The 13,525-nt window shown below is 34.7% G+C and overlaps 1 protein-coding gene across 4 annotated transcripts in view; it reads right to left on the bottom strand.

The window, feature by feature from the left end:
- Positions 1–13,525, bottom strand: part of LOC131592057 (calcium-dependent secretion activator 2-like) — a 283,092-nt gene that overhangs the window by 106,538 nt on the left and 163,029 nt on the right. For all 4 annotated transcript variants that reach the window (XM_058863314.1, XM_058863313.1, XM_058863312.1 and 1 more), the window contains exon 9: positions 1,519–1,585. In XM_058863314.1, the coding sequence (XP_058719297.1) occupies positions 1,519–1,585 (67 nt within the window). The remainder of the gene's footprint in view (positions 1–1,518; positions 1,586–13,525) is intronic.

Here is a 13,525-nt window from a genome sequence, read left to right on the forward strand (position 1 = left end):
TGATAGCTGTTTTAAAATGAAATAGATGACTAAATCCCATCACAGTAGGAAAATTCCTGTAATATTCTCCTCAAGTATTTCAATTTCAGCATAGAGAGTAGAAAATAGTTAAAATTAACTTGACAGGGAATAAACTGGTCTCCCAGATGATTGTTCCATATTGCAGACACATGAAGACTATGTGTCTCTTAGATGTATAATTTATAAATCAGATGACACCTGTGGCTTAGAGGAAAAGAACAAGTTCATTCTTTCTGTGAAAGGAGTGACAAGTAGGATGAGCGTTAAAGAAAAGCATGAAGGAAAAGGGAGCATGTAGTCTTCCTGTTTTCCTTTGCAACTTGAAATTATTTTCTGTTCACAGCCATGCTTTAACAGCTATCCTATATAGAGATCTTCCCAACAAATATTAGTAGTCACAAAATGTCCTCATCTCTTCAGAAAGGACCTTGGTAAAATCAGAACCCAAATGAATTCTGTAGACTTTACAGGATCTCCTTCAAATACTCTTGGCTTTTAACATTCTAAAGAACTTGTTCAGTAATATTTTTTTACTGACTTTAATCACTTAGGAGTAGGAGAAGACCAGATGATTGTGACTGACAGAGTGATAATCAGGCTTTCTATAAAGTAGTTTGAGAAATTTTTCTTCTTAGAAAAGCCTCATTAACAGGCTTTAACCTTTGTATGATACTTATGGAGACTCAGACTTTAAGAGTTTTCTATCAATAAAACAAAGGAGACAGAACAACATTCTCTGAACTTAACATGAAGAACATAAAATGTAATCTGAAGACAAACACCAACAGAAGACAATGACTTTTTTCCAAAGACTCCCTAAAATCATTGATTTCTCTGTTTTGACCACTCAAAATCTACAATTCTATTTATCTCAAGTCAATAACACCGTTCACTAGCACGTGAAAATACTAACAATTCTGTGATTGGACAAAAACTTATAAAATATTAACCTAGTACTTTTATTTTTGGCCAAAAACAACTACTACACCATATTTTCTATAACAATTATATATACAACAATTTAATATTGCAAGGAAGAAAAAAAATAGCCTGATTTAAAAAAAAACAGAAAAAGTTATTAATGTATTATTGCTTTAATTTCAAAGGCAGGAAATATTTGTTGAGATGGAATAAATTAAACATTAAGTACAATCCATTTTGTGAAAAATTACTTTATTTTTAATTGAGTGCTGGTAAAAAGCCGTCAACAGACTATTACAAGGTCACAAAAATTTCATCCAGAAACTTCTAGGTTTCAGTTGAAACACTGCACAGGGTAAGGACCCATTTATATATGTTCAAAACTTGGTAACACTTCTGTTTATTAGGTATATAAGTTAAAAAAGAAAAATAAGCTGGATGTCTCCGTGCTGTGAGAAGCTTGGAGTAGTACTGCATGTGTTGCCTGGAGATACTGATTTACAAACTACTCCAGAAATCATACATAATTTATAGTCCAAGAATTATTTTATTGACATTTCATGGCTAACTACTAACCTGAACAAGGACAAAGTAGCGTTTTTTCCATCGCTTCCAAACCTTCTGTCCTAGAGCATACAAGTACCTGCAAAGGAAATAATAAAGGGAGTGGTTTTCCGTTAGTAAGAAGCATGACATTAGGAGGACCAAAAACAAACTTATGTATTAATTTACTCTGTCTACTGAGCTGTTTCTTCAATGTTGTCATATATAAAAGGTGATTTTTCTTCTATTTACTCATATCATAAAAAGGTAAAGAGACATTCCTTTTCACTCAAGACAAAAATCAGAAACATATTTGCAAAGGTTAACCTGCTTACCACTTTTTATTTCACCAATTTTATCTGAAAAATATTAAAGTGGAACACTTTTGACTACACAGAAATACTAAATATTAGAAAAGTTGATGTTCCCAACAGTTTTTATTCTTTTTATGTTTCTTTATTCCTAAGTTTTTGGTTCCAAGTTTTTATTGCTTGGTTTCCACAGATTTGATAGTGTTTATTTAGTCTGTGAGAAGTCAGTCGCAGAGACAGTGTGATAAAATGCTCATATAATACAATGTCAGCAGACATACAAGATTAAATTTTTTTTTCAGAGTAAAGTAGAATCTAATTTCCCAAACAGAAACACTTCACTATAAAGGCTCTTAGATTACAAAAACTCCTTGTCACTTTAGCAATTTCCAGGCCTTGAATCAGAGGACATAATCAGGAGTACCAACCAGTGAGATGAGAAAACCACAGATGCTGATACTGTTTGGTGGTAGAGAGAGCACTCATTACCCAGTGAGTTTCCCAGCATTATAGTGACATTTTTTCTGTCACTGTGGTCGTGTTACACTGTTGTTAACAAAGACAGCAAGAAGAAAAGGATAAGCTGTGAGACTGTAAACAAGAGCCCACGAGTGGTAAGGCTCTGCTGCTTAAAACCTGGCAGGAGAGCAAAATATTACCTATGAGATGCCCCTTCTGGCTGGCCAGCTTCTGTCAAGGACATGTGGTCAAAGGCAGAGCAATTTGCTCAGACCAATGAATGCTGGCTTCACAGGGCACTCTGCAGAGCACGCTGGTACATGCACTATGAAGTAGCTACAATAACTAGGATGGGAGATGGTTGGTCAGATGACTGACAGATGAACATGGACCTCTCTGGTAAGAGAATATGGTCTGCTGCCCTCTGCTCACTCCTGCAGCTTTGCTGCCCGGTAGTTTGCACTTCAGTCAGAAAACAGAGCAATGAACCAACATCTTATGTGAAATGAGGAAGCAAGATAAAGGCAAAACCTTTTTATTCCTCTCCTGGGGGTACTCTCAAAAACGTTTTCTCCCACACTGGGCATCACAAAGGACAAATTTATGTCTAAAATAAATGTTCAGCATACTGCTTATTAATTGCTGTTTGTCAGGTTATGTAGTGACTCCCTTTTTATTATGACACAAGAGTTTGTTCTTCTTCAACTTCTGTTACACTTCTGCATTGAAGGTCTACCTTGGTTACTCTGCTTTTTCCTTCATATGAGAGAGAAAAAAAATTGGCTTTGTGTACACAATTACCAGTTGATGTGGCCTTCTTTGAATAGTCCACGTCTTGCCACAGTCTTTAACTTCTTAATTCTGTGACTATTATAAGCTCAACGAAAAGAAAGGAGTAAGGGTTATGTCAGAAAGAGTACAAAAAAAAAAAAAAAAAAAAAGACCCACTAGGGTTTGTTTTCAAATTTATAATATTTTGCAACAAAGGAAGCATTTGCCTCACAGACTGATGGTCACACATTCTCCCACAAAATACAAACTGTTTTCCTTTTCATACATGTTTCAGAGCACTGGCTTTCCCCAAAACACAACATTACTATTGCTATGCTAATCTCTACTATTGTCAAAGGGTGGAGGGGAAATAAATTACGAATTTCACATAGCCTCGAAGTTTAATGACCTGAGAGAGAAAAGTAAAAAGCCACAATTAGTCTTTGGTCTTTCTCAGTCCTAAGACTTCCCTGTTCTTCATGGTGATTCTGCCACTGCATCCCTCTGCATTCCCTGAAGTTCTATGAAGATTTTTTATGTCAGAAAGCTTTTTATTCAGATATATGTCAGAAGGCAACTGCCCCATTTTGAAACTGTATTCTGAAATACAGTTGAAAATACAAAGTCCTCCAAAGCTACAGTTCAAAGACATCCTGACCATGTTCCCACCTTCTAAATGACTGTAAAGAAGCCATAGATTAACAAAGGCTTCTTGCCTCTTGCATATCAGAAAATGAGTAACCCAGTCTTGGAAACTCTATGCTAATTCGTTCTCATTATTAACTGATCATGCTGCAGAAATGTGCTTTTAAAATAAGAGGTCTTAAAAGAGCATTAGTTATCAGAGAAAAGGTGATATTTTTATATTACTTGGCTGCCTTTTAAATTACTCTTCATGTAAGATATACCACCTATAGTTCTGCAGTACAGGTAGAAAGGATATAAGATACAGTAAATCCAAAAGTATAAAATAATAAAACTAAAATTAAATAGCAGTGTGAACTTTTATTCCTCCTATAAATCACTTCCAACTAAGGTGTTAAATAAGAGATTCCTTGGGAAACAAAGGAGTGGAACATTAAGTACCTAACTTTAAAATTCACAGATCTTACATAATACCAGGTAACATGGAAAATAATACTCATGACACAAAGCTGGGATTTAGTATAGAAATTCAAAGACTTATGCTGTCTGGTTTTACAAATCACTATGAACACACAGTTACGTTATTAATCCCTCTTCCAATGCCATCTCTAATGGTACCAGTTTTTTCCTAATGTACAAAGTTTCAGCCATTTACAGGGGGTAAATCCTGTGATCATCTTAAGTGTCTCTGCCCCTGAAAGATAAAGAGATTAACTCTTACTCAAAAGTCTAACATTTTTAGGTGGAAGGACCCACCTAGGCTTCTAGAGTCTTCTTTGAGTCTCTCCTTCTCATTAATTTTCTATCTGGGGGGGGAAAAAAAAAAAAAGGAATAAAAGTACCTAAGAATCTTCAAGAACCATCCTGTATGTAGACACAGTAATATCTAGGAGCTGTAGAAACTGCACTTGATGTCTGGAACAGAAAATCTACAATAGCCAGTTTTCACAATTAAATGACACTTGGGTTTCACAACTGGAGCAGAAAATTAGTATGTTAACAGATTAAGAAGTGAGCTAAATCTTAGAGCTAAATTGAAGAATTTGTAAGATGGGCAATTGTGTAACTTTTCATGAGTCTCAGGTAAAGGCCAGAACTGCAACCAGAACAGAATGTCACAGTCACAAACTCACAGAGCTGCAGCCTGCTATTTCTCTACCCATAAGTGTATCTCTATTCACCCAGAAGCCACAATCGCTCTCTCTAACCAAAATAATGTACACAAAATGCACAGCATCAGTTGCTCAGACTATTTTAATCATTCTCAGCAGCAACGAGAAACACAGAACAGCCATTCATTCTAACACTGTACCTTTAGGCAAGAGATTTTGTGCAATACAAACAAGAAACCAATATTCAGAAGTGACAGTTCCATATTTCTAAACACTAACCACACAATTTGCTTCAATTTTTCTTGCTCTAAATTGGGTTCCAAAGTTGGGACAATCTAAAATAATTCTTGAATTATTAAAGTTCAGCCAAATACTGGGAAGGAAGATACTGAAATACTTCCCCTGTATCTGAACACTGTAACAGTAGTTTATTTAGATTTGTTTTGACTTCTCTTTAAGATCATGTTTTGAGACTGTTTAATAAATATTCTGACAAGGAGGAAAGATTGGTGTTTTCATGGACATTGAAACACATAGATGGCAGACTTCTATTCTATAAAAATATATAATAAATGAGATATGTACACATAACATCTATATCTGCACATGTGCACATTAGAAATCATATTTATAGTTAGTATGCATGTGTGGTTGCTTTCTTCAGTTTTCTTATATTACCCACATAATTTCCAGTAACTTAAGACTAATACACCTGCTTTTACTAATCACATAAAAAATAGGACCTTTCTTGATTAAATATGTTGAGTCATTAGGTGCCACCCCAATGTGAAGATTTTCTAACATGTTTTGTAGTAACATGAAAATGCAACCAAATGTACAAACTATGCAATCACTCTTCTGAGACTTTTTCTTTTAAAAACAATTCTGGAATCCTCTTTTCTTCAATATTATTTAATACTCACTAACTCTGAAATGAAAAAATAAAAATTGGATTTGTATGAAGTCACAGAATTACATGATTATACCTCACAACGCTTACAACATGGTACAAAAAACTCCCATTTAATGTTTAAAGTTAGTTTCCCTGGAAAACAAATAAAATGACAAGAAATTACATTTCCAACACAGAAACACAGAAACACCCAGATTGTTGTAGAGGATTGCAACACCAGATAAAAATGTTTATCATCTCATCTCAGTCAGTATAATTTTCTTCTCCAGAAACAGAACAAACAAAATAAACAAGAAGTCTGGGCATAACCACGTTGTAATTACATAAAGCTTGACTATGTCTCCAAGTGCGTTTTTCAAAGTGCTAACAAAATGCAAAAGCACATTGCTAAATATAATAGTTTAGTTTCAGTTATGTGATGACATACACAGGAAGGAAGATTGCAGCTTATTTGCTCTGTCCTCACCTCACTGTGAGACTGCAGGGTTCCACCTTTTGATGAAAAAAATCAGCACTAATGAATAGCTGAAAAAGCATAATTGTGTGTGGAATACCGGAGCTATTCACCGAGGGAGAAATGAGAATGGACTTACTCCTTCTACAGAGATCATTTTTAGACCAGCCTTTTTATTCTAAGGAATGAAGCAATCTATCTACATCTTGAATGATAAATTCTCTACTTGTAAAAGGCTTCATTTATCACAAACAATGAAAAAAATATAGAAAGAAAAATCAATACGTGTAGCAGTTTAGTCCAGCAAAGGCCTTTCTTAAAGAGAAACCTCAGTCAAGGTTGAAAGAGCAATTAATGCAGTCTCAAAAATCTGGGCCACTCTGATAGAGTTCGGTTAACATGTGGCAGAAGTAATCATCCACTTGTGAAAATGATTTTCAGTTCATTCTCAAACACCTTTCAGACACTCATGATCCCATTTAACTGACAACAATACAGGCTATCTGTGGGCATCATTGCATTCGCTGAGAGAGCCAATGGGGACCAAATGCCCACAGGCACTTTCAGTCATCCCCGAGCCTTGCATAAAAGGAATCCTCCTTGCACCACATTCCTTCTTTTATTTAACCCTGCAAGATTAAGAAATTTTTTTGTTTTCAGTTGAGGACAAGGAGAAAACTGATTCAAGACAACAATATGACCTGGGTCATAAGAATCCTAGCTGTAAACATTCTCAGATTCATTTTAGTCCTTTCTGTGCTCTTGAGATAGAGAACTAAATAAGCCTTCAACAGATGGAATGAAAAAAAATCAGCCTAAACTACTGTAATTATGCCTGCTAAGGATAAAGAAATGTTGAAGAATGTCAAGTAATAAAAACATCACAGCCACAGAAGACAGTTCCATTTATTCCAATAAGCAAGATACTCATTGTATGAACAGGAAAATGTGTGGCTTTTTTTCCTGCTAAACACTTTTCACTTAGAGTATAAATAGTTTAAGAATGCTGGAGAATCTGATATCCCTAGATTCTTTAACAGTGATATCTTACTGCACTCTAGAGAGCTTCACCAATTGTGAATATGCATTCTGGTACTTACGGAACCCGTGAAGTAACTACAATGGCAACTTGAGAATTATTAATCTAATTTATGTCATATCATGAAACCTATTTGGCATGTAAATGTGAGTGTTTGTAAAGACAGAAAAACATCCTTTAGCCTCGACAGAATTCCAGCCAATAAAAGAATGAAATCCTTCAGATGCAAGATAAATGTAGAAAGCACTCTGATTCTAATGAAATCTAATTGCAATGCAAACAGGAAATGCAGCACTGCAAAACAGCTGGTGCTGAGGAGCTGATATCTACCCTCTGTGCTGCTAGAGGCAGTTTACTTTGGACTAGCTCTAAACTGAACCCAGGGACAAAACAGCTACCAATGTTTTGCAGTATATATGTGTATATCCCTGAAGGGGATCTCTTGGTTTAATTTCATGTAAAAAGATAACAGTCTGTGACCAAAAAAGCACAGAAAGCAGGAGCTAAGAGACTGGTTTTCAAAGTGAAACCCTAAATTTAAATTGTGATGTTGAAGTAGAAAAAAATTAAATTGCACTGCTCTCTCTTGAGCATTCACTTTGGCTGTGGAAACAGTTCTTAACACTGACAGACCTCAAAAAACCTGCAAGCATCTTGAGCACCCAGAAGCAGCTGGGTGTCCAGCCTAGACATCTCTCCATGTCACTGGAAGCACATGGCACTCATTCAGATAGAAAAAACTGATAACCCTTTTTTTCAGCCAGGTATGGTATTTTATTTGTGATCTAGAAAGTCTAAATTTCTGAGAACTTGTTTGCATGAAAAATTTATTTTTGTTTCACTGATGGAAACAGTCAAAAGGAGTTGAAAACTTTGGTGGTAGAGGACACCACGAGCAGTGAGCTCCTTCAGGAATGATACTTGGCTTTGATTATCTCTGACTGGTTATGTGCTTCTTCTCACTGCATTTTTATACTGATATAATTTTAATTTCATAAAGAATACAGATCTCAGCAGAGGTTTTTTTTTTTTAATAAAGCATATTAGAATAATGAGATTCATATATTTTCATCCTAAAGACAGTAAATTCTAAGTATTTTCATAACATTTCTTGTCATTATCATGAGTAAGTATTTTAAAGTACTTATGAATTAATAAAATGTGGTAAATCTAACCTGAGCAAAGGCATAAGGAGGCATGTTAAACTTGGTATCCCTATTTGTGATTTGAAATAAAGGACAGAATTTATAATAATGAATTAGTCTAGCCCTTTCCTTTAATTTGTGCACATAGAAGGTGTTTATGCAGAATGATGTGATGTTTTCAAACTATTTTTTAAAATGCTTGATAGCTTGACAGCTGTATTTTTTAAAAAATCTTTAAAAGAATTCAATTAAAACCACCACTTAAAAGCATCACCAAAGCTTTGAAACAAATCAGTTTAGCAAGTACTCACTTACATAGGATTATTCTCTTAATAGGAGCATTACTTGACACTTACTCAAGTGCTTTATAAACCAAGCAATTACTTCTCACAACATGTCCAGTACAGGAGGTTAGTATTTCCACATTAATTTCTGTTGGGAAAGAAACCAAAGTGGAAAAGAGCAAGACTGTTCAAAATTTGAGGTCCTAGTGCACCAGAAGAAACACTCAGGAAAGCCTCACAACAGCCCTTATCTTCCAGAAGTTGGAAAATGTATTTCAGAAGCTTGTAAAGCTGTTCAGCCTTTTAACTGTGTCTTAAAACATGCAACACACCTATGATTTAAGAAAAAAAAAAAAAAAAAAGTTCTAGAGTGAAACAGCAAATTAAATATATTTGTCTTTGCAACTCCACTCTGACACTTTCAGTGATCATGTTTCCCTTGTATTTTGTAGGGATCCAGTGTAAAGTGCTCAGGGTATATTTCCCCTTCAGAACTTTGCAGATTACCCTTTGGAAGCACCCTTCTATCTCCCTGGGCTCTCCCAGATCCCTATGGTCCAAAGACTCCTAACTTAGCTGTTGTAATTAGTTGCATGAAAAGAGATGATATAGATGAGGTTTTCTATACCTAGGAATCATGAAAAGTCAATCATGTGACATTCATGGAAAATGTTTGTTATTTACACCCTGGCAAAATTATTCATTCTAAAGCACAATTTGGATTAATAAATCTGTTTGCTCTTTTCAGCCAATTCTATGAGGTAAAAACTTCTGTGGATGCAATGGCTGAACTTAGCTAATAATGATTAGAGATGACATTGACTTCAGAGATTTCAAAATGTTTGGCACAGCTGGCAGAAAACAATTATTTTTAGTTGTGTAACTACAGAACCATCCAGAATGAAAAGCACTAGAGCACAATGTAAGCAGCAGTGGCAAAAAATGCAATTACCTTTTTGGAATTCATACACAATCTTTGACGTGGAAGTCTCTCTCCATGTTGCCAAAATAAAAAGCTTTTTATGGGAATGATATTTTCTTCTGGATTAAAATTTTGACACTTCATGCTCTTATACACTGGAAAACTCCCTGTTAATCTAGCAGACTTCATGTAAACATGGGATCCAATGAATACCACTTTTCTTTCTACCCAGCATACAACAGCAAGAAAACACAACACTGCCTGTGTATCAGTGGGGTGGACTGTCTCCATGGTGCCTTGAGCACCTCTAAGGAATGTAGGAACCGTACTAGACATTAATTTCCACTCTTACACAGCAGTGCCACGGTTGAGGTTTGTTTCCATGAAGTCAAATTAGTTACATTTCATTGTGCATTTTAGGTATTCCTGGACAGGCTGCGAAAGAGAAATTTCATTGCAATGAATGTTTGCATATGCCAAGAGTTGTATCTGGCTCAAAAAGTCCTTCATCTGCAGATGGGTGGAGTCTGAAAGAATACTGAAATTACTCATAAATTTTCCAAGGCATCTGATGCTGGCCACAGTGGAAGACATGTTAGATGAATATTTGGTCCAAGACAGTAAGGCTAATCTAATATTCTAATAGAGTCATTCTGCCTCAAAAAACCTGCTGGTGCAGAACGACACCTGTAGGTGATGCTTTCATCAAAAGCTAGATTCAAGAAAGTACTTTTACACTCCTGGACATCTTTTGATGACAATACAAGGGTAAAAACAAGGAAGAAAGCTTTCATAGTATGACCTAGCAAATCAGTTCTCTGAAAATACCCATTTTTAAAAAACTTTCCTATACAGAATATATTTTAAAGATGCCAGAGAAACAAATAGACTTCTGACTCCATGTCACTTTAGAAGAAACTTTTCAAAAGAACATAGAAGTGGCCACTCAGAAGCAGTTTCAGGCATGTGCCTTGTTCTCAAGAGGGCATGGAGGGAAGCATGCAGGTTTACACTCCCACTAACTCCTCATATACTCATGCTGATACTGCCCCTAGAAGTTTCTTCATCTAGAAGTGGTGCCTTGGTGTTTGTAACTTTTGAATGGATTGTTGCTTAAATTAATTTCCATCATGATTTTCTCAACCATTTTAAACTTTTAAAATCTACACCCAGTAGCACAGTTCCACATCTCAACTAGCTGTGCCTGAAGCAGCTTGTACAGTTCACACTGAAACTGGCACCCACTAGTATAATTCAGCAATTGTCATGTGGCACTGGAAGAGGGAGATTTCAGTGTACAGGAATTTGTTTTAGAACCATTAACATGACTGGATGCTTATCCTTGGAAATGCCACACAGAAGCAAACAATTTAAAAGTGATTTCTGCAGGACTTAATACCAGAAAACAAAAGAAATGCATCACTGAAAAATATATCCCCTTTGAGAAAGTTCCTTATGTATTTCTTCCTGGTACTTAGGATTTTTCAAATTGATTAATATAATTAGGAAAAAATTCCTAAGATTGTTTCAGTTTGGGTGGTGGTTAGGAGAAAAAAAAAAGCTATGCAAGAAAGATACAAGCTTATAAAAACAGCACAGATCTGCTCTTTGTCAAAAGTTCATCATAACAAATATGTAGAAAACAAAACATTCAAATGCTGTTCTCCTGCTGGAGTTACTAAACTGGAAGAGATTTGTGACTGGAGCTATAGGGGTTTAGGAATACAGAATGCTGCCTGTGAGGGAGCATCAGAGCCATCTACTGGGGTCAGTCCATTGCTGCTGCACAGACTCATCTGACAAATAACAGTGTCCCCAGAACTGCAGTACTACAGTGATATTCACCTATAAAATTGCCATTAAATATATTTTTTTAAAATCCATATAATCTAGGAGAAAATAGAAGCTGTAGTGCTGATGAATTGGAGGTGAGGAGAGGTTTAAGTAGCTTCTCGTTCCTTCAAGTTTTAAAAATATTTTTTGAAAAATAGCATTTATATGTAAATAAAACAAATAAAATGTCTTCTATGGCAGTTTGGGTGATCAATTTGAAAACAAAAATTGCAATTAGTATTTTCAGTATTACTCATAGTTACTGTTCAAATCTAAGATTGAGATTTTTTAATCTCTTTCCCCAAACAGAATTTTACATAAGTCTGTGTGCATATATATATCTATATGTATTTTTATATATATATATTTAGACACACATACATAAAAGGACTAATTTCCTGCTGTAGCTCAGTCCAGCATTAGAGGACAGAGCAGTTCCTGTGTCCTGTAAACATATAAGAATACCTGCCTCTACTCTCCAAATATTTGATTTATCACAATATTATAACAGAATTTATTTGAATTTGCCGAGCTAAATTTTCAACTAGGCTTTACTAGCTCCCACACTAAATATTTTAAAACCTTCCAAAATAGATCATGTATATACAAAGAAAACTTAATGTTTATAGGTACTAAGAAGTTACACTTAAAAACTTCTAAAATTAACAGGCAGCTCCTTTACCTGTACTGGCCAGGAAAACATTTTTTTGTTTTCAACTTTTTTCAATTAAAAACACTTTCAAAAGATAATATAAGCAATCCAAAGTGAGATTAATTTAGCTGCATTATAATTGTACTCCCATCTTCTCTCTTGATTTAACCATGCTGCCCTCCTGTGGATGTCAGGACATGTATAATGCCATGGCACAGACTAAAAAAATCTGATTCAAATCGACCCCTGTTACCTGTCTGTAACAGACTTGAAGAGGAAAGAAAATGCCACTGTGTCATCACAAGAAGTGGTTAAATTTCATTTCAGGGAAAGGACTGTGAAACTTATATTTTATAGTTTTAAAATGAGTATTGTAAATTATTAAGATTTCTTATTGTTCCACAAATCATGAATCTGTGGGAGCACAGAGCCATACATATTAATAATACATTTATTCTGAAATTAGGGAGAGAGCATTCATTGCATAATGATGAGTTACTTCATCTGCTGAAGTGCCCACACAATCAAACACATACATTATAAAGATTATCCAACAACTCAAAAAGCACAGAAATAATTTGCAAAAGTATCAGTATTTGGTAAACCAATAAATGCTAATTAGTTAAACTGTAATCTTTTTTGCCTGGTGTAGAGATACTACACACATCTTGAGAAACTATTGAGTAAAAGATACATTACATCTTTAAATAAAAATATAAAAGATAGTTTGGAACAGAACAATCTAAAATTAGGGGCAAGTCTATAATCAATTATTCAAAGAAATTCTCTCAAAAAATCTTTTTTTATCAATTACATTTACATAAAATCTCTGTTGTTATAAGGTGTGTTAATAATCAACAGGAAATTAATATTATGAACTAATATGTTTATATAACTTGAGCTCATCTATACTCCAGAGTTGTCAGATTTGTGAAATCACTGGTTTAAAACAGAACAGTGTGAAACAGATCCCTAAACCCCCAAAGTACAACTGCTGGAATGGCACAGGACTGTTGCCTTCCCTCCAGACAAAATTTGTAAATGCTGACAAACTGGGCTTAAAGTCTTAATGATAAAAAAAATGCTTTAAAATAATTTTCTCTCTGAAGAATAAAATTTTTAAAAGCTAAAAAATGTAGTGTTATTTTCTGGTGCTAAAACATGTTAGCATGTAAACAATTTTTCTTTAGAATCTTCTTTTACTCAGAAACAAGAATGAAAAGTGAAATATTAAATTTTAAATCAAGACGCTCTGTCAAAATATTTTTTATATTGTTGAAGACACCGTGAAATAAATCTATAAAAAGTCTTAGGAATGTGAAAAAACATAAGAAATTCTTTTGGACCAAACTAGACAAGACAGTTTAGTCATATGCCATTTTGTGCCAATTAGTGAAGTTGCTGATGTGCCATATCAATAAAAAAAATGACCTAAGCAGTGGGACTAATTAAATGAAGTAAGATAATTAAAAGCTTTACAATATATAATAAAAAAAAGGG

Source organism: Poecile atricapillus, chromosome W (assembly GCF_030490865.1).
Source record: "Poecile atricapillus isolate bPoeAtr1 chromosome W, bPoeAtr1.hap1, whole genome shotgun sequence".
Classification (NCBI taxonomy): Eukaryota; Metazoa; Chordata; class Aves; order Passeriformes; family Paridae; genus Poecile; species Poecile atricapillus.